Raw genomic sequence first — 22,467 nt, 5'->3', positions numbered from 1 at the left:
AGCTGTCAGCACAGAGCCCAATGCAGGGCTCAAACCCACAAACTGTGAGATCATGACCTGAGCTGAAGCTGGACGCTTAACCGACTGAGCCACCCAAGCACCCTGAAAAATTAAATTTAGTATGTAGAATGTAATGTATATATTTGCTCGAACTGTATGTGAAAATATTTTACTGTTTCTGATCTACCAAAATAGTATCTTCCTAGGTAACATATTCCTGAGATGTTGTGAGCATTCTTAGAGATTGAATTTGGAGTTCCTAGAAAGCCTAGAGCAGAGCATAAGGCCTTGTTGTTACAACCCAAATAGCTTCCTTCTGCCAGATACACCCAACCAAATCACATTTGCCTAATGTTTGCCTAAAACCTGGAGGTATCTCTCCTCTAGATGTTCACATTGAAAATATTCAGGGGCCAAATTTAATTATGAATTGAAAGTGCATGCAAATGACTCTTATAACTATAAAGGAATCTATAGTCTTAGAAATGTATATAAGAGGTAAAACTGAATTCTTAGAACATGAAGAACAGTTCAGAAAGACTGATAATTCATTCTTAGGTGAGTAAATAGAGCAAATGACCACCTTTGGTTGGTTGTGATTGTCCAGTGGATGGAGCCTAATGCCAGCCCCGTCTTTCCCTTATGTTATACCTTCCTAAACATCATCTTTTCTCTCACCCCAGGAGTAGGAAGGGTTGGCAATGGGGTGAGGCTTGGAAAATGGGACGAGGATATCTTTTCACAAATGTTCGGTAGCTATGATAATAAACCCGAAAACCAAATGGTTTGGTTTTTTAAGGTTATGTCAAAATGACGATGTCAACACAGCTGATGTTCTATCAGCTAATTTGAGAGGAATGTTCATGTGTCTGTTTTCATGTGTCTAGCAAATTGCTGTCTTCAAAACTATTGTGTTTGAAATGGCAGAATATTAAAAAGAGACTAGCGATAGCCTTAGCATATATATTACCTTTAACTCAATGAATTCAACTCTTGCAACACCCCACCTTTCTTGATTTTTCATAAGGCAAATATAATTTTGTTTTTGTTTTGTCCTCTTATAATTTTTTTTAATGTTTTATTTATTTCTGAGAGAGAGAGACATTGTGAGCAGGGGAGGGTCAGAGAGAGAGGGAGACACAGAATCGGAAACAAGCTCCAGGCTCTGAGCTAGCTGTCAGCACAGAGCCCGACATGGGGTTTGAACCCATGAACCGTGAGATCATGACCTGAGCCGAAGTTGGACACTTAACCGACTCAGCCACCCAGGCGCCCAGTGTTTTATCCTGTTAAAATGGGAGAGGTAGAGTTCTTCCCTTTTTCCCTGATTTGATATTTAGGATTTATATAGTTTGGTAGTGTATTATATAATGTGCTTAACCCTACAGAGAATACATGAGGACCCAAGTAATGTCATTAACATAAACTAATTTCACTTATGATTTTCCAATGTTCACAAGTAGATGTGGGTCACAAAATATCAAGACTCTCTTTGAAAAAGACACAGAACAAACTCTTGAAGACATGAATTTATGCATGGGTGTTGTATTTTTAGATGTGGTTTTCCCCTCTTTCCTGATAATGTCCTCATTCTTTGTCATGGCACATGGGTTATGAGAGAGGATTGTGGGATAAAAAATATTGCCAGAGGGAGAAACAGTTCCACTTTTGTCAAAAGGTCCACCCTAGCTGGACTTCAGATGTTGAATTATTTCCTTGATGCCACAGGTGACATAAAAAGGCTAAGTTTTTAAAAGAGAGAGACTAATTTCTCTCTCTTCTTATTTTGTCCTAAAATGTCAGGAAAGACAGACCAAGGATGGAAAGAAGCTGCTTCCATGCATGCACCCATTTTCCAGATAGCCTTCTTCCTAATATCTATATACTCTATGATCATGATTAATTACATAATTTGCAAGGCCTAGTACAAAATGACAATGTGGGGGCACCTTGATCAAAAATTAAGAATTTCAAGATGGCAAAAGCAGAGCATTAAACCAACCTTCTAAGCATGTGGCCCTCCCTATGTGAATGCCTGTGAAGCTGGCTCTGTCTATCACTCATTCATGAAGGGGCCTCCTTTACACCTGACTTGTTTGCTGTCCTAATGGTCTTAGAGATCTGGGAGAGTTAAAGCCCATGCCTGATAGTTGCTTCAACTAGGGTACCAGTTGTGATTCTCATCTCTTACAGAAAAGACCAGACAGGGTTTAGATGCAAGGCAATCTTCTCATTTGGGCTTAGGACTCTTCTTATAATCGTTATTTGTTCCTGAAGACACATGGCTAGGGACTAGGATGGTGAGGCATGTGGTGCTAGCAGTGGGGCTTTATCAGATAGTCCAAGGTGTTGTTCAGATGCCCGCACCATGACAGAGAAAAGCTATTTGGGGGATAATTCAGCATTCTCCACCTTCTTTTTCCACTGCATTTTCTACTTCTACTTTCTCCTAGCCTCTCAGTTTCTGTTAAATATGAGGTAAACTAATAAGCTGTGAAGATTTAATATTCATAGGCAGTAAAATAAATCTAGTTAAATGATCTGTTAGCAATTTTTTTTAAGTTTATTTATTTTGAGAGAGAGAAAGCATGAGTGGGGAAAGGCAGAGAGAGAGAGTCTCAAGCAGGCTCCACATTGTCAGCATGGAGCTGGATGTGGGGCTCAAATTCACAAACCATGAAATCATAACCTAAGGCAAAGTCAGCTGCTTAACTGACTGAGCCACCCAGGCACCCTGCCATTAACACTTTTAATATTAAAAAGAGTGATAAAACCTACTTGGTGGTAGAGTTTTTTCCTTTGAATGTTTCTTCAGGAAATTCTTTGGAGAAGGTACTTCAACTTTTGGTGGCCCCATAGTCTTCATTGCAGTTTTATTTTTTTGCATGTTATCTTTAATAGATGGCTTAAAAATGGATATGTACCTAAAATTAAAGAAAATTGTAGCATTTGTATTTCTAGTAAAAGTTATTTACAGTTTAAGAAATGATATGCATTTTAAATATATATAAGTCTATATTCATTCAGAGATAGACATAAAACGTAATTATCTGAGCCCTATCAGCTACCCTAGATGGAAACTTTGCCCTGAGAGAGAGGTGCCAGTGTAAAGATTATAGTATTTCCTTAATATCACGTGAACGTGTGTAGCATCAATGATGATATCTCCTCTCTCATTCCTGATATCGGTGAATTGTGTTCTCTCTCTCTCTCTCTCTCTCTCACTCTGTTGATCAGTTTGGTGAGGTGTTTATTTATTTCATTGATCTTGTCATTGAGTTTCTCTAACGTTCATATATTTCCCATTTCAATAATTTCCACACTTTGTTATTTCTCCTTATTCTCTGGGTTTAATTTGCTTTTCTTTTTTTAGTTTCATGAGGTGCATGTTTAGGTATTTGATTTTATTAATAGTTTTCTAATAGATGTATTTAAAACTGTAGAATTCCCTATAAACACTGCTTTAGAGCTGCATCCCACAAATCTTGATGTGCTTATACTTTCTTTTTCATTCAGCTTATACTTTCTTTTTCATTCAGCTCAAAACACCTTTTTAAGTCCTTTCTGATATCTTTGACTTAAGAGTTTCTTTAGATGTGTTTGGTTTCCAAATATTTGGGGATTTCCAGATAACTTTCAAATTTTAATTAATTTCTACTGTGGTTAGAGAATATATTTTGTACAATTTCAATCCTCTTAAACTTTCTGACATTTGCATGATGGCACAAAGTATGGTCTATCATGGTACATGTTCTTTTCTTTTAATATTTTTATTTATTTCTAGGAGAGAGAGAGAGAGACAGCGTGAGCAGGGGAGGGTCAGAGAGAGAGGGAGATACAGACTCTGAAATAGGCTCCAGGCTCTGAGCTGGCAGTCAGCACAGAGTCCGATGCGGGGCTCGAACCCACGAACCGCGAGATCATGACCTAAGCGAAAGTCGGACGCTTAACCGACTAAGCCACCCAGGCGCCCCCATGGTACATGTTCTATACACACTCAAAAAGAAATGTACTTGGCCGATGCTGGCTGGAATGTTCTATGACTATTGATTAGGTCAAACTGGTAGTATTTTCTGATAGTATTAGTTATTGAAAGGTGTTGAAAGCTCTGACTACAGTTGTGGATTTGTTCATTTCTTCTTTTGAGTTCAGTCAATTTTTGCTTCATATATTTTGAAGTTTATATGTGCATAACATTTAAAATGATCATATCAGGGCACCTGGGTGGCTCAATCTGTTAAATGTTTGACTCTTGATTCCAGCTCAGGTCATAATCTCCCATTTCTTGAATTTGAGCCCAGCATCAGGCTCTGTGCTGATAGTGCAGAGACTGGTTGGGATTCTCTCTCTCTCCCTCTCTCTCTCTCTGCCCTTGCCCTGCTTGTGCTCGCTCTCTCTTTTTCTCATAAATAAATAAATAAATAAATAAATAAATAAATAATTTTAAAAATAAATAAAATTATCTTATCTTCTTGAACTGACCACTTCATTATAAAGTAATGCTCTTTATCCCTTTTAAAACTCCTTACTCTAAAATCTACTCTATGTCATATTAATTAAACTATTTCAGCACTCCTTTGATTTGTGGCAGCACAGTGTTTTTCTGTTCTTTGATTTTTTTACCTATTTTGTGACTGTATTTTTAAAGAAGTTTTCTTATGGAAACCATAGAAATTTTAACCTTTCTAAAAATCCCTTTTATTTGGTGTTTATACCATTCATATCTGATGTAATTTTTAAAATACATTTGGGGGTGACTGGGTGGCTCAGTCAATTAAGCCTCCGAGTCTTGATTTTGGCTTAGGTCATGTATGATCTCACAGTCGTGAGACTGAGCCCAGAGTCAGGTTCTGTGATGGGCATGGAGCCTGCTTAAGATTTTCTCTCTCCTGGGGGGGCATGGGTGACTCAGTTGGTTAAGCGTCTGACTTCAGCTCAGGTCATAATCTCGTGGTCCATGAGTTTGAGACCCATGTTGGGCTCTGTGCTGACAGCTCAGAACTGGGAGTCTGCTTTGGATTCTGTGTCTCCCTCTCTCTCTGCTCCTCCCCTGCTCACATTCTGTCTTTCTCTCTATCAAAAATAAAAATTAAAAAAAATTTTTTAAAGATTTTCTCTTTCCCTTTTCCTCTGCCCCTTCCTCTCTCAAAAAAAAGAGAAAAAAAGAAAAGAAAAGGAAAAAAGAAAAATAATAAATAAAAAATTTAAAAAGTAAAAATAAAAAATGAATAAAAATCCATCTCTGTTTAAATATTCATCTACTTTGTTTTCTACATACTCCTTTGTTCATTCTTCTTATTATTTTGCCTAATTTTTATTTTGTTTTATTTTGTGTAAGTTCTAAAGTATATAATACGTATGTTTAACATATTATAGTCTACCTTCAAGTTACATTATACCATTTCACATATAGTATAAGAACCTTAAAAGAATATTTGCATTTACCCATCACCCCACCTTTGTCCTAGTGTTGTAGTATATTTTACTTCCATGTGCTATAAAACCCATAATTCATTGTGATTATTTTCCCTTAAAAGTCAACTATGTTTTAAAGAAATTTAAAGAGAAAAAATAATTTCTAACATTTACCCATATATTTGACATTTCCACTATTCTTTATTTCATTACATAGATCCAAATTTTCAACTTGTACCCTTTCTTGTGCATTAAGGGATTTTTAGCATCTGTATTCCATTTTTTCTGATCAGATATTTGCTATCTTCTTTGTATTTAATGTTTCTTTTATTTTTGGCTGTTTTTAATGCTTTTCTCTTCATTACTGGTTTTAAGAAATTTGATTTAATGTTCTTTAGTATAGTCTTCTCCTTCTCCTTTTTCTTCTTCTTGATTGGGGTTCATTGTGGCTCTTGAATTTGTGTATTTAGAAATTTCACTTAACTTGTCAAAATTTTTGGCCATTATTCAAATATATTTCCTCTTTACCCATCTCTTCTCTCCTTCTATAATTCTAATTATGTTAGGTTGCTTGAGGCTGTCTACAATTCACTGATTCACTGTTTTCCTTTTCAGTTTTTTTCCTGTTTCATTTTGTATTGTTTTATTACTATGTCTTCAAAATCAACAATATTTTCTTCAGTGTTTTAGCTACTGTTAATCCCACCGAGAAGACCATTTTCATCTTAGACATGGTATCCTTTATGTCTAGAAGTTTTATTTTGGTCTTTTTTATCCTTTCCTTTCTCTCTGTATCCTGTTCATGTTTTCCTCTACCTTTTTGAATACATGGAACATATTTCATATAGTTTTAATGCTCTTGTCTACTAATTATCTTACTGATGTAACTTTGTCTGTTTGTATTGACTGATTTTTCTCTTGGTTATGCATTGTTTTTCTGGGTCCAGAAGAGCTTTGAGTCTAGTTTTAACTTGGCCCCCCTACTAAGACAATATAGTTTTGAATGCACTACTCAATGCCCTGTGTCTTAGGAGGTGTTTCCACTCTGGCTGGTGGGAATTTGAACTTTATCTGGCTCTACTGCCTTTTGTTTGTTATTTCTCTGGCCTCAATAGTTTCATCACACACATGTCTTGTCAACCAGAGACTTGAGAAAAATTCTCTTGTGTATTACCACAGCATTCTCATTCTCTCTCTCTCTCTCTCTCTCTCTCTCTCTCCTCTCTCGTATGCTTTGACCTCCCTAGACTCTGTCTCCTTTAACTCAAGGAACTGCTTAAATTCGGTGGGATTAACTGTTTTGTTTAAACTCCTCTTACTTGGGTTTTGGCCTGGAAACGCTCTAGGGAGAATGTTGGGGCAATTGTAGGGCTTGTTTCTCTTTTCTTAGGGGTGACTACTCTGTGCTGTCTATTGGCCAGTGTATGAAAACTACTGTTTTACACTTTTTTTCCAGATGTTTTAGTTGTTTAAGGTGAGAGGGTAAATTCCATCCATGATTGAAAGCAGAAGTTTAACTATGCCACTTTTAAAAACTTGTATTCTCTCTCTCTCTCTCTTTTAATGTCTATTTATTTTTGAGAGATAGAGAGTACAAGCAGGGGAGGGATGGAGAGAGGGGGACAGAGGATCTGAAGTAGACTCTGTGCTAACAGCAGTGAGACTGATGTGGAGATTGAACTTATGAACTACGAGACATGACCTGAGCTGAAGTCCAATGCTCAACCAACTGAGCCACCCAGTACCCATTTGTATTCTCTCCTTATGTATGTTGATAAGTTTTTTTTTTTGGAAAACCATTATTAAGTTGTTTCTTGCTTTTCGAGGCCTTTCCTCAATCTTGAATTCAATGGTTGGGGATTAGTTATGGTCTAAAAAGAATGTGTTTATTAGATATCTTCAGAAAATACTGTTCAATCTAAATTTGTGCATTAAGTTTCCTATAGCAGTTGGAACTGGCAGATATCTCCTGATTAATAAAATAACTTTCCCATTGGTAAGAAAAGAGTGTGTATACTCTCGCCTCTCTTTAGTTTGCTATCTTGTGATTCAATACATTATTTTGTCAGCTGAAAGCTTACCCATTTTTTTTTTTACAAAACAATATATTTTATACTTTATTGATAGTTCATTTTTCCAAATTACAAAAATAAAAAAGTGATGAAACTAACATGATGCTATTGCCAATTATATCTCAATTTAAAAAAATGAATAAAAATCTAGGTTTCCTGTACCTCCTCAATCCATTTTCCAAATAAATTCAGTTTTCTATATTCCTATTTATGTATGACATATACCTTGATTTTTAAAACTTAATATAATGTGATCTCTTTCCATATTAGTACATATAAAGTTTCCTTTCTTTACAAGTGATGAAGAAAAATGTTATTATTGCAGAAGTCTGCAGAGACTGGACAGCTATATTAAAATCTGAATAACAATTTCTAACACTAATCATAAAACTCTGAGACCATATATTGCAGCAATGGGAATTTTAACATAAAATTTCATTATTCTAAAAACAAGGACTTTGGAATATTCTTGGCTTTCTTTGAATATAAGTTCATTTAAAAGGACTTCTGCTTTCCCCAGTTGAATTATTGGATACAAATTGTCAGCAAAGTAGATAAGAATCTCAGGAGAAAATAAGTATGGTATCTAAGATTTCATAATAGTCACTTAGCAAAGTAAGGTACATAACTAGACTTTAAACAAAGAGATGTTATAAAACCTCAGATAATATAGATATAATAGTATAGAAATTAAATAAAATGAAAGATAGTCAAAGAAAAATGAAAAACTCTGAAAATGAAATTCAGACTCCATGTCACAATTAACGCCAATGAAAACCAGAAAGATTTAAAAATAAAAACAGCCAACAAGTGGGTGCTTAGACATTAAATGTTCCCACATTAAAAAAGCATGTGTCCAGAAACTCCACACTGGTGAGTCTGATGTAAATTTTAGAAAGCATCTAAAAACCTGTAGAGAAGCAATGATTAAATGAGGCATTTGGGGTTTTGAGCCGCTGAAATGAACATCATTTTTTAAAAAAGATTATTTGAGTCATAAATCAGGCAAATACCTTAGACATAATGTACACCTTTATGTTAGCAAAGCCTCTTATCCTTATTAATAAGGGAGAGAAATATGAATTGATTAATGGAGGCACATGGATGACTGACTGAATCCTCAAAAATTGAATGGCTGTCAGCCTAGAAAGAGGTGTCTAGTAGCCTTCTAAAGCAAAGTACTCGCCTTATTCTATGACAGATGGAGATATAAAAGACATACTTATTAAATTTGCAAATGGCACAAAGCTAGGAGGGGCAGTAGAGACAGTGTATGAAAGATTCAAAGTGCAAAACTATCTCCATAGATCAATGATGAGTTCATATTTTAAAAAATCAGTTACTTAGCTATAAGTCATATGGGCATTTCAGTGTGAGGCAATGGTGGAACATGAGTGTCAAAATGCTAATGAACGCATTAATGGAAGTAATGGGCTGCAAGGAAAGAGATAATGGTTCCATAAACTGTTTGGTACATACCTGGAATATTACCTTAAACAAAAGAGAAAGACAGAATGATTGGAGATATTAAGAAACTGGAGCCATCAATAGAAGGATAACAAATTTGGTGAACATCTTGGAAACCATCTCATGCGTCATGAATGACTGAAATTTTGAAAACTGATTCACGGCTTCCCCTTGAATTGTACATTGTTATATCTTAAATCCCAGTTCATTAAGTTCAACTGCAAGAAGATGCCCTTCAGCCTACTTTCATTACATACATGCATTTTCTAAGTTCTCATTTAGTTATCAGCATCTCTCATTGGGATTTCCCATAACATATGGTTTTATTGTTAATCAACATTTTAAAGTTTGTATTTTAGTTTCCCAAGGAGACTGTAACTTCTGAGGCATGGGAGATGACAATGCAGTCAGTTGTTGAGAAATCCACCCCTTTATGAAAGCTGGACAATAATCTTGCTAGTCTTGCAAAGAGCCGCAGTGAGCTTTCTTGAAGCTGGGTTTAAACTCAGTAATGCAAATAAGCCTTGGAGATTAATACATGTCTGTCTGTCTGTCTGTCTATCTTTCTGTCTTTCTTTTTCCTTCCTTCCTTCCTTCCTTCCTTCCTTCCTTCCTTCCTTCCTTCCTTCCTTCTTTAGAGACAGACAGAGAGAGCACAAGAGGGGGAGGGGCAGAGAGAAAGGGAGAGAGGGAAAATCCGAAGCAGGCTCCTCATGGTCAGTGTGCAGAGCCCAACACGGGGCTGGAACACACAAAACGGTGAGGTCATGACCTGAGCCAAAATCAAGAGTCAGATGCTTAACCTACTGAACCACCCAGGTGCCCCTACATTTCTTTCTTATGATTAATTCTTACTATTAACAGGGGGATTGGGTCAGGGCAAGTCAGTGCTAGTGTGGTGAGGAGGAATTTGTTAAGTGTGGTATTATGCTCTGTTTTTACATATTAGTGGTTTGCCTGCATATCTTATCAAATTAAAACCTCCTCAGGTTGTTGCAGACAGTATAGGTTGTTGTGGACGGTCTCACCCTAATAGAGAGTTCTCTGGCACACCAACTGAATGCCTTCTATTCCCTTCACCATAAGTTCCTTTTTCTAACTTATTCCTTCAGAGTTAACCAAGGAGTTTGTGCTATCACTTCCAACATTTCCCAAGAACATTCCACAAAGGCAATGTTATACACATAATAAGGGCTCAGTTATTACTTGTCAAATGAACAGACTAGACTTTTCCTATAAAATTTCTTGAAAAAAAAATACTTAGATGCAGTAAAGTTGCATCTTTTTAATTTATCAGTGAATAGAACACCTATCTAATAAAATATCTTAACTTTCTCATTCAGTACTCTATACAAAATACAGTCTACCAGTGGGTTAGAGAGTAGGAATTTATCTTGAACAACACACAGGAGTTTTTTTACCAAAAGTTCATTCAGCAATAGTTAATTTGAACATTCCTCATAAATTCTACAACTGTCACATCTTACTTTACATTCTTCTTTCCATTCTCTACTAAATTTTGAGAAGCTAATGGAAAATAATATAGGTCCTTCTCTTATTAAAACAAGATTCTCAGGCTTAAAATGGAAGGATTTGCCCACTTGTTGATGTTATACATCCCAAGTAATTACTAGTATAAATAATTGCCCTTTAGATCTGAAAGGAACCTTAAAGATTATCTGGATCATTTAGTTTAGTTTCTTTTAAAGATAAGAAAATAGGGGCGCCTGAGTGGCTCAGTTGGTTGAGTGTCCGACTTCGGCTCAGGTCATGATCTCACGGTTTGTGGGTTCGGGCCCCACTTCGGGCTCTGTGCTGACAACTAGCTCAGAGCCTGTTTCAGATTCTGTGTCTCCCTCTCTCTCTGACCCTCCTCTTCTCATGCTGTCTCTCGCTCAGAAATAAATAAAACATTAAAAAAAAAAGATAAGAAAATAAATGAAAATATATTCATGATTCCCAAACCAGTTAGCTGCAGAGATTTTTTGGCCCAATGCACTCTAAATGTGGTTTGAGTTGCACCAGGAAAACAAAAAAGGTAAAGAGCAGGAAATATTTCGAATTCTAGGAGGAATAAGATTTTCCGCACTAGTTACCTTCTTTTCTTTCCATAGATTTAAATAAGTTCTAAGTTCCTACACAGGAGACTAACTGAGATATTTGCTTTGGGGTTACCTTTTTTGAAAAGTGGGAACCGTAAGGGGTCCTAACAGCTATGTAATATTTTTAACTCAATTACATATTTTTGGGTCTCTACCCATCTACTCTTCTTTCTATCCAACTATCAGATCTGAAAAAGACTTTAGAAACTAATCTATTTTGTTTTACCAGTCAAAATACTGAACCTCAGAAACAAATGGGAATTTGTATTTGACAAAATCTCATAAATAAGTAACTATTATCCCTTTAGAGAGGGAGCAGTAGTGCAGTCAGAAATAAAACAATGAACCCCTGAAACCAAGTAGCAAGTATCCTAACACAGGACAATAAAACTGTGATTTTTTTTCAACAACAAGAAATTTCACGCTATTTTGTATGCCACATCATATACGAACAATTAAATTACAAAACAATTATATATTGTATTAACAAGCGGCTAACATAATAAAATGGCCCTCTCACAGCCCTGGACCACCCTCTCTTGTGAATTGTGAGATAGATGCTAAATACCTAGATTTTGCAGTCATTTCCTTAAAGAGCTGACATCCAAGTCTACTTCATTAAGACAAAAATATATGTTATTTTTTTAAAGTCATACGATGTTTAGTTAATCCTGAAACGGCATAATTATTCCCTATTCTTGTTTCAAGTGATAATCTTTTGTTTACCCACATACCTAGGAGGCTGAGGAGGCTCCTTCCAGTCACTGGGTATGAGGTTATAAATGCTCTCAGAAAAGCAAGCTGTATCCATCGTCACCAAAATGACTCCTTAAAAATAGTCAACTTTTTTTCACTATACCAGAATTTCCGTCCCTTTCTTCACTGTTTCCCCTTTCCTTTCCTACTCTCGACTTCTCACGGAACTGAGATTTCTCTCTTTCACCTAATTCCCCTTTGACCTCTTAAAAGTCCTCTCTTAGGAGGAAAATAAAATAGCCCTTCTAATTCTCTTGGGGTTGCTTAGCGTTGTTGACGGCGTGGTTGCCTTGGAAACAGTTGCTTGGCTACGGGGAAGCAGAAGGCAGCCCTGCAAACTAGGTTTTCTTCTCTCTGCAGTTCTGCTTGAAAAGAATATGGAAACCACTGTCTACATGTGCCTTTGGGAATAATGAGTTGAATGGCTTCCTCTTAAAGACATTGCTCGTTTCTGTCCGCATATTTGGGAAAGACTATTGCAGACCGTACGGAGGCTTAGCTCGGGTGCGGGCGTCACACAATAAGGCTCTTGTGCGCAGGCGCGAATCCCGGCGGGGGCGGGGCGAGCCGCTGAGGCCACACTGACGCACGGCTTCTGCCGAAAGCTGGACTGGGTGGGGAGGAGCCTGAGAAGCAGGGAGGATTCCGATAGGTGGAGCGCGGACAGCTAGTCACGTGTTCGGTGTGAGGTTGCTCCGGGCGTCGGTGTGGCGCGCCGGCGCGCTGGCCCACCCTCACTGACGCAGGCGCAGAGACCGCAGCGCGGGGCTGGGGGCGGGTCTGGCCTAGCGAGGGCCTTCGGCCTGTGGGCGATCCGGGGCGAGGTCTCAAGAGGTGTGGGAGCCCGTCCCGAGGAGGCACTGTCGGCTCTGGACGCTCCTCCCCATTTTCTTTCCTTTCCCCACCCCCGTCTTCTCAGTGTGATTTTCTTGGTGAGTGATTTGAGGAGAAAGAAAGGGAAACTGTAGAAACCGGACCTTTCCCATCGCATGCCTTTCCCCTTTTCGTTTCTTCCCGTTTCCGCTACGGTGTAATCTCAACTGTGTGTGCGCTCGTTTTCCCCGCTGTTTCTGCCCCGGTTGCCCGGAGCTCGCTCGGCGGTCCCGCCCCATCCACCTGTCGCGCTGCGGTCTTCCCCGGGCCTCCCTCTTTCCCCTGCGCCTCGCCGTTTACCTCTTGGTCGGGCTCCTCCTCTTAGGTATTTCTCCAGCGACGTGTGGACTGGATGCTTTTAAAAAGAGCAGCCTAAACTAGAAGGAGAAGCTTTTCAAATGGGCCCTTGAATTTCTGCCTCTGTGTGTGTGTGTGTGTGTGTGTGTGTGTCCCCCTTATTTGAAATTGTCTTCTCAGAAGCGGTTTTATTCCGTTTTGAACGGCCTGGGCTTCCATAAGCCTGTTTATTCACGTGAGACTGCTGAAAGAAATTCATATAGAAGCCTTTGTCATCCGAGCCTCTAAAAGACATTTTGGTAATATTGGGGAAATTAGCTATTTGGTTTGAGCCAAACTTACAGAGGCCACTGCCCGGAGGGAGTAAAGATGGTCAGAGATAAAAGACCACATCAATTTTGGTCGGCTCACTGCCAGGGTGCTCGGTGGAGAGATAAAAACAGCCTGATTGCTTCATTAACCTTTTAGTTTCTACTTAAAGGGCTATGCAGAATGTGTAAGTCCTTATCATTTGGGGCTTTTCGTGAATTTCATTAGATAAGAACATATGCAGTTTTTTCTTATCCAGTTGATCAGATTTTTATCCTTATCGCGGGTGTTCAGCATTTTATTTCAGATGAGTGAGTGACACGTTGGAAATGAGGTCCTGTTCTTCACATCAGATTTTCTACTTTTTAAAACATTATTTTTAATGTACATACCACTTTGTCCTTTTCCTTTCCCCTTTGAGTATTTTATGTTTTTTGCTTACCATGTATAGAGAAAAATTCTCTTTATACATACTAAGCTTTGAACGAAGGACTCAGTGATAACACCATTAGCCAAATGGATGGTCATTGGCCTAAAGCTTATAAATTTTCTAATGAAGAAACATTTTAGGATGTTTTATATTAATCAGTTTTTTAAAGAGCCAGTAAGGGCACACCCGGTTATCTCCAGTTACTAAGTACCAACAGACCTTAGCTATAGATAGTCTTGCTTGACTTTCTGGTGTTACCCAATATAGTAATTTTCACTGATGACAATGTATTGTGGCTTTAAAAATACCAAACAATTTATGATCTAACTATAGTGTATTTAGTTTACAGGCATGATGAAATTGTTAAATCATTTAGAAAGGAACTTTTTACCCCTTAGATCGTTGGCCTATCATTTTGCTTGCCTTTTGAAAGCATATTTACAAAGAATATATTTCTAATTTTTATTATTCCCTCAAAATAGCAATAATGTTAAAGAAAATATCTGTGTCCAATATACCCACAAGGAATTAATGTTCATGTATTGTAAGACATCACGAACTTTTTCCAGAAAGGACTACATAATATTTTAGGCCTTTGCAGGCCCGATGGTTTTGGTCAAAACTGCTCAACTCCACTGTTGTAGCTCAAAAGCAGCCAAAGACAATACTAAACAGATGAACAAATCAATGAGCAAAGTTGTGTTTCCATAAAACTTAATTTACAAAAAGGGTGATTATCCAAGGTTTGCACACATTTGGCCTGTGGGTTATGGTTTGTACAGATCCCTGCTATAAATGCTTGTACATACAAATTTGGGTGTTTTGCTAAAGACTAATTTACTTAGATTAGGGCATAGGTGGAAACATACATAAAACAATGAGGAAGAAAATAAACCCTGTGTAAGAGATACTCTTCATAATATTTCTAAATTTTAGAATTTAGGGGCGCCTGGGTGGCTCAGTCTGTTAAGCATCCGACTTCAGCTCAGGTCATGATCTCCTGGTTCATGGGTTCAAGCCCCACGTCGGGCTCTGTGCTAACAGCTAGCTCAGAGCCTGGAGCCTGTTTCCGATTCTGTATCTCCCTCTCTCTCTGACCCTCCCCTGCTCACGCGGTGTGTCTCTCTCTCAGAAATAAATTTTTAAAAACATTTTAAAAAAATTAGAATTTACAAGGATACTTGGGAAGTCTTGAATTAAATATCCAAGACCATTAAGAAGCTATCTAACAGCAAAAGAGTAGTGACAGGCTTAATCAGCTTTGAGACTAATAGGGGCAATGATGAGGGTTGAACTTGTGAATTCTGCTTTTGACTGTAACAGCCCTGTGATTACAACACAGCCCCAGAGTGTGTTCCCTCTACCCTTTCCACCTCATTATTTGTAGGTAAGTTAAGAGCTGACTGAAAACCAAGGCTTGCTGAAAAGACTTTTGCTCAGTGTTCCAGAGCAGAATTTTACCCATGGCCCCCATTAGTTTATGTCTTAGTAGATTTGCATTTTTTAAAATTGTGTATTGGAAAGCGATTTTTTGCTGTAAAAAAGCAGTCATTTTTAAGAATTAAAAAAATAATCAGGATCTTTTCTTAAGATAATGGACTAGATGAGTCATTCTTCTGAGAAATTTAGGTTGCATTGATATAGGGTGACAAGCATACTCAAGGCATAAATATTTTCAGAAGTTTATTGAATCAAAGCCAGTTCTCATCATGATATAAGTTTTAAAGTGCTATGTCTTCTGTTTTATTTTGGAATAGTATGTAACGTATTTTATATGAGTGAGAAATGCTAAATCATCTTCAATAGGATTTTGGTGATTTCCCAGAGGAATTGGAAACTAGGTGATTTTATAATGGAATTGAAAAATCCTTCTGTATTATTTTGGAAGTAAAAATTGATAATGGGTATGATTTTAATTGATTAGCAGTCATCTAGTGGTGACCTTAGGAAAACATCACTCTACAAAGGTTGCTGAAAATTAATATGGTTTAAAAATGTCAGCTTGTTAGCATTCATAGGAGGTAATTTAAAAGTGATTTCTGTACCTTTTTTTAAAAAATTCTTTATTCAGTTTTGATCGGCTTGACACAGTAAAATTGTTAAATTTTGTGCCTTGAGATCAAAGAGTACTTGAATCATTATGTCCATGTGGACATTATGGTTTTGTTTTTTAAAGTTCTTGCTGTGACACTGACACATGACTGCCTTTTCATTTGTCTGTTTGAATGACAAGTGTCTATTATGTCTAAAAAGTACCCAGTGGAATTAGTAGATCAGAAAGTCCCACCCTAAGTGATCAATAGGAAAACCTATTTAAAAAGTATTAATGTATAATGGAGTTGAGCTGAACTTCCATCCTCTGAGGAGTTAGTAGGACTAAAAGATTTTCATGAAGAACGTGGCTCTAAATACTTTGAAATATTGGTACAGTAAAACTGATATATATATATATATATCAGTTATATATATATAGTTATATATATATCAGTTATATATATATATAGTTATATATATATATCAGTTATATATATATATATCAGTTATATATATATATATATATATATATATATATAGTAAAATCACTTATAGCCAAGTGATTTGGCCTTTAAATTCTGCTTTTGTTTACTGACTCTTGTGGTTGACTTCCATTTAATTTGAAATAGTTTTGTCTGTTTGCTGAAGGAAAATTGCCTATTCATGACCACTAGACCGAAATACATATTAAAATATAAATAAATGGAACAGTGTAATAACATGGCTTTGAATCATAAAGGAAGTTGATCCCCACTTTTCACAGGCTCGATATTTGTGAATTCTGCTCACTAAAATTTATTTATAACGCCAGGTTAATACTTGCAGAACCTGTCGTTCGTTCATGGACACACGTTCAGTGGCAAAAAATGTGAGTCTCCTGATGCGCGTGCTCCAAGCTGAGGTCAAGCAAGGTGAGGCTCTCTGCCTTCTGGTTTCAGCAAACAAGTGTCCTTTTCCCATTCTGTTCAGTGCCACATTTTTCACATTTTTGTGCCTCTAGTTAGTGATTTTGATGTTTACAATGGCCCCCAGAGGGCTAACGTGCTGCCTGGCGTTCCTAAGGCAATGAGGCTGTGATGTACCTAGCAGATAAAATGTATGTTAGATAAGCTTCATGCAGACATAAGTTAGAGTACTATTGGCTGTTCAATGGGATTGAATCAACTATATATATGCATGTATGTATATGTATATGTGTATATATGTACAAATTGCATATTAAAATATTAAAAATATATAAGTTGTCTTTAAATAAGGTTATATATCGGTCAATTGGCAAAAATGTGACTAGAGGCTCACAGGAACCTAACCCTATATTTCCCCTAGAAGCAATGAGAATATTCAATATTCTCTAATTTAGTACTCATGATGACTTTATAGAACATAACTACCATGAGTAACAAGAATTGACTATGTTACCTCTTGAGTAAACTTGACTTCCAGATGGAAGTTACATAGTGTGGGTGTTATTCCATCTTGTCTTTTGGTTTGCTCACAATGGATGTTGAACCCTTAAATTAAGCTGTGGCTAAAATGTTACAAAACAAAATTTAGTATTGTTACTTAAAATAGAATTCATCTTCTTTATTTTTCTTTGACAGTAATACTATTTGTTTACGTATTATAGCCCTTAACAACTGCCTTCTGCTATTTTTCAGGAGACTTTTTATTGTTAAATAGTACTGATACAGAATTAAATTGAACTGTCATAATTTTTTATTTTTAATTCATATAAACTAAAGGAAAACTCAGGTTACAAGGGATAAGGTGAATGATGCATAATGTTTGTGTTATGATCTTCTACTTTTAGTAGAGTTGATGGTAAGCACCGTAGTAACCAACACCAAGTGGAAAAGATCAGTTAAAAGATTTAACATCCATAAAAGCAAACCAGCTACTCAGGTAATATTACAATTGTTGCTAATACAGACTTCAGAAGGTTACACACTGGGAACCGAAAAAGAGCACACACTGTGATGTTATAAGCCAAAGCCTCCTGAATAGGAGGTTAATCAGGTTATTTTATAAAGTACCTTCAAAATACCCAGTGTTCCCTCCTCCAAGAAAAATAACTAGTGTTAAAGTACTATACTAGAATACAGTTTAATAAAAGAAATTGCTGATATGGCTTAAGTGTACAGTTGTCTGATCCTTGGTTTACTACAGGAAGAGAATTAGACTGCATAGCAAAACAGTTCTTGATTCATGGATAAGTACCATTATTTTCTCTGAAGGTTTATAAACCAACCAAATCATAATATATATACATACACACACACACACACACACACACATATCTGGCCTTGAGTCTCAATATTCTGATTCAATTTATATGATTTTAGTCCATTGTTTCTGAGTGACAGTAATTAATATTACCATACATGAGAATATTCTTATGTGCCAGCCACTATGATACATGCTTTGAATTTATTATAAGCTCAGTTAAGTAGCCAAGAGGTACCTGTACATAGCGGACACTTTATTTGTGCTTTTTATAGTTAGTTATTGTTACATACAAATCATGTAGTGATTCAGATGGATAAAACAACCTACAAGAGAAATTCAGACACTCATTTTATAGCTTTAGTCCACAGATTTAAATTTTTCTGTCATCACTAAACATCCAGTTAAATTAAAATTTTATGTGTCATTTGGAAGATTGTACATTAGTTTTTATTTGATAATACTCTTTCATATTGCTTGGTGGAAGAAATTCTTTCAGTATTGTTTAATAAAATTTCTTTTGTAAGATACAGATATTGAAAAAATCGATATCTTAATCTTTTAATAATAGATTTGGGAAAAAACATGAAAACTGTCAATTCATTATTTTTCTATACTTTAAAATTTTCAGGTGGATATTTTAATAATAGACTGGTCCATGTGTGGGATATTATAATATTGTATGCAGTGATGATTAACTTGAAAATTTTTCTGTTATAGACTCCATTTTTTTCTAAGATTGACTTTGCCTCAGCGTCAACAAACTCTTCATCTAAGATTGGTTCCTGTGTGTCATATGTTTACAAGTCAGTGGAAATTACAAGTCAGCACATACAAGCTGAAAAGCCAAATAAGGAAATGTAATCCTTCTCTTGACAGTTCTAATTTAACTCGTAAGTTAAATTCAGTGTTAGTTTAAAGTGGTTTAAATGTTTAATTACAGAACACAGTAGCACCCACAATCAGAGCAGTAAATGTTCGGAACTTTTCAGAACGTTTTTGAACATACCACCCAATATTTACTACGGCTTAGTTGCGGAACATGCGCAAAGCCCCACTGCATGTCTGCGGAGCTCCTGTAGTCCATGTAAATGAGCACTGCAGCAGTTCCTAAATTGCATTTGCACATAACTAAGAATGTGACTTGTATGGCCTACATTCGTGTTTTAATGGTGAGTATAATTCCAAAGACAGGGATCTGACTAGCGTGGGGAATTGCAGAGCTGCTCTGCATGCCAGAATAATTCTTTCCTCTCATCACGGGAAGCATTCCTGAGGCTTTTTTTTTTCTTTTGCTATCACTGTAGAGTCTGGAATTTGAGTTAAGTCTCTCCACTGATCATGTTTAGAGGACAGAAACAAAAGTGATGGTTTCGTGTGGATAAGGTTATAGATACGTAGCCTTTGACTTTCCTTTTAATTATCAATTTCTCTTAACTAGTTGCATAATATTACACCTTTCATTTTAGCGTTTTTTAAAAAGGCCTTCAATATGAAAAATATATAAGAATCATCCTTTACAATATGCATAAGAAACACATAAGAGAAAAAATTTCATAGCTTTGCCATATCATTTGAAAAGTTATTTAAGCATTTTGTAAGCAAATATTTTATCCTGCTTTCCTGTTGTGAATTTTATAAGAAATTTGCAAGTCTATCCACATGTTCATATAACTATATATGAAGCAATAAAGAATATTACTCAGCTTTTGTGACTTGCAAGCAAATAGCATTCCAAATAATCCTTGTTTACATGAGTTATAAACCAAGAAACAATTTTCATCACAGGAAAAGAACTACTACTCTGATTTAGTGTGTGTGTGTGTGTGTGTGTGTGTGTGTGTGTGTGTGTGTTATAAAGCCTCTATGATAAAAGACATTTTCTGAATAAAGTGTTGCTTGTAGTTACAAATTTCTAAAGTTTTGATGATTCAGTCTTGAGATTGAAAAGAGTATTAAAAGGATAATCTGTAATATAAGAATTTGGGTTTAAATACTTTTTAAATGTCCCATACATTTGAAAGATTTCTAAACAGTTTATGTATGGTGGACACGGTTATTTTTAGTCCTGTTGGGACTTTAAGTTTGTTGAAATTAGTAACCAAATGTCTTTCTTGTTTTTATGTTTTGAAAAGGGCTAAAGCCAGTGTTTAGGTTGACTTGGGCAGAAAAGTGACAAGAGAATGCTCCACTTTAACCGATGTCCGCATCTGAAACAAATAGCCCAGAAATGTTTTGCTAGTGTACATGTTAGAACGGATAAACGTGTGCAGCTGTTTCTTGCAAGAACCTTTGCACTTGCAGAATTCAGGAAGTCATGGCACTCAACCCACTCTCTTGTTGGAGACAAAAATATTATCCTGATGGGACCTCCCGGTGCTGGGAAAACAACAGTAGGCAGAATAATAGGTCAGAAACTAGGTTGTTGTGTCATAGATGTGGATGATGATATCCTTGAAAAAACCTGGAATATGAGTGTGTCTGAAAAATTACAGGATGTTGGTAATGAGCAATTTTTAGAAGAGGAAGGAAAAGCTGTGTTAAACTTCTCTGCATCTGGAAGTGTGATTTCCCTTACTGGGTCCAATCCAATGCATGATGCTAGCATGTGGCATCTGAAGAAAAATGGAATAATTGTATACCTGGACGTACCTCTAGTAGATATAATCAGTCGTTTAAAATTCATGAAAATAGACAGGATCGTAGGTCAGAATGCTGCAACAACTATGAAAGACATGCTTAAATTTAGAAGACAGTATTATAAGAAATGGTACGATACCCGTGTTTTTTGTGAAAGCGGAGCTTCCCCAGAGGAGGTAGCTGACAAAGTGCTTAATGCAGTTAAAAGATACCAAGATGTGGACTCAGAAACGTTCATTTCAACCAGACACATTTGGCCTAAAGACTGCGAACAGAAGGTTTCAGCAAAATTCTTTAGTGAAGCGGTGATTGAGGGGTTAGCTTCTGACGGTGGACTCTTCGTTCCTCAGAAGGAGTTTCCAAAATTAAGCTGTAGGGAGTGGAAAAGCCTAGTAGGAGCAACCTACGTAGAAAGAGCGCAAATACTATTGGAGAAGTGTATACATCCTGCTGACGTGCCTGCTGCCAGATTGGGAGCAATGATTGAAACTGCTTACGGGGAGAACTTTGCCTGCTCAAAAATCGCCCCCGTCAGGCACCTCACAGGCAACCAGTTCATCCTGGAGCTGTTTCATGGACCAACAGGATCATTTAAAGATTTGTCTTTACAGCTTCTGCCTCATCTTTTCGCACACTGTATTCCACCAGGCTGCAATTATATGATACTTGTAGCTACCTCAGGAGACACGGGCAGCGCAGTCTTAAATGGTTTTAGTCGGATTAATAAGAATGACAAGCAAAGAATAGCTGTGGCCACGTTTTTCCCTGAAAATGGAGTAAGTGATTTTCAAAAAGCACAAATAATTGGCAGTCAGAAAGAAAATGGGTGGGCAGTGGGTGTCAAGTCAGATTTTGATTTTTGCCAGACAGCTATAAAAAGACTTTTTAAAGATTCTGATTTTACTGGCTTTCTTATTATGGAATACGGAACAATCTTAAGTTCAGCTAATTCTATCAACTGGGGCCGACTGCTTCCCCAAGTAGTTTATCATGCCTCTGCATATCTTGATCTTGTTAGCCAAGGATTTATTTCTTTTGGAAGCCCAGTGGATGTCTGTATTCCCACAGGAAACTTTGGTAACATTTTAGCAGCAGTGTATGCCAAAATGATGGGAATCCCTATTCGAAAATTTATTTGTGCCTCTAATCAGAACCATGTTCTGACTGATTTTATAAAAACAGGACATTATGATCTAAGGGAAAGAAAAATAACTCAGACCTTTTCACCAGCAATAGATATTCTTAAAGCTTCAAACCTGGAACGACATTTGCACATGATGGCTAATAAAGATGGAGGATTAATGACAAAATTATTTAATCAACTGGAAAAGCAGCATCACTTCCAGATAGAGAAGATGCTAGTTGAGAAACTTCAGCAGGACTTTGTAGCTGACTGGTGCTCTGAGAGAGAGTGCCTCGCAGCTATTCATTCCACCTACAATACTTCAGGGTATATTCTGGATCCACACACTGCCGTCGCAAAAGTGGTTGCAGACAGAATGCAAGACAAAACTTGCCCAGTGATTGTCTCATCCACAGCTCATTACTCAAAATTTGCACCTGCTATCATGCAGGCTCTAAAGATTAAAGAAATCAACCATACTTCATCAAGTCAGCTTTATTTACTGAGTTCATACAACGCATTACCTCCACCACATGAAGCTTTATTAGAAAGAATGAAACAGCAAGAGAAGATGGAGTACCAGGTCTGTGCAGCTGATGTGAATGTCCTAAAGAATCAAGTGGAAAAACTAATACAAAATCAATTCATATAAAAATGTTTTGAGTAAAATTTTTTTTCTGGTGGTAAGCATGCAATAATAAATCACAAATATTGATTTGGAGTACA

General features: G+C 36.8%; 2 protein-coding genes across 4 annotated transcripts in view; one reads left to right on the top strand and one right to left on the bottom strand.

The window, feature by feature from the left end:
• Window positions 1–13,085, bottom strand: part of ENKUR (enkurin, TRPC channel interacting protein) — a 26,451-nt gene extending 13,366 nt beyond the window's left edge. The window contains exons 1-2 of one of the 2 annotated variants that reach the window (XM_039233053.1): window positions 12,986–13,085; window positions 2,779–2,924 (exon numbers count right to left, since the gene is read on the bottom strand). In XM_039233053.1, coding sequence (XP_039088984.1) covers window positions 2,779–2,887 — 109 coding nt within the window. In that variant the 5' untranslated portion in view covers window positions 2,888–2,924; window positions 12,986–13,085. Of the gene's footprint in view, window positions 1–2,778; window positions 2,925–11,790; window positions 12,275–12,985 lie in introns of those variants that run through there. The other variant, XM_039233052.1, reaches the window with a different exon arrangement.
• On the top strand, window positions 12,607–22,467 carry THNSL1 (threonine synthase like 1). 2 transcript variants are annotated; one of them, XM_039233049.1, is made up of 4 exons: window positions 12,607–12,744; window positions 16,567–16,666; window positions 18,699–18,871; window positions 20,114–22,467. In XM_039233049.1, the coding sequence occupies exon 4, from the start codon at window positions 20,162–20,164 to the stop codon at window positions 22,391–22,393; it is 2,232 nt and encodes a 743-aa protein (XP_039088980.1). In that variant the 5' UTR covers window positions 12,607–12,744; window positions 16,567–16,666; window positions 18,699–18,871; window positions 20,114–20,161; the 3' UTR covers window positions 22,394–22,467. The 2 variants fall into 2 exon arrangements, with proteins under 2 accessions (XP_039088980.1, XP_039088981.1); XM_039233050.1 differs by lacking the exon at window positions 16,567–16,666.

This window comes from Hyaena hyaena, unplaced genomic scaffold, assembly GCF_003009895.1.
Source record: "Hyaena hyaena isolate Hyena2069 unplaced genomic scaffold, ASM300989v1 scaffold_72, whole genome shotgun sequence".
In the NCBI taxonomy this organism is placed as follows: Eukaryota; Metazoa; Chordata; class Mammalia; order Carnivora; family Hyaenidae; genus Hyaena; species Hyaena hyaena.
This window is presented reverse-complemented; position numbering and strand designations above follow the sequence as displayed.

Coding starts and splice junctions, on each gene's coding strand:
- THNSL1 (XM_039233050.1), top strand. CDS start 20,162: ATGCTCCACTTTAACCGATGTCCGCATCTGAAACAAATAGCCCAGAAA.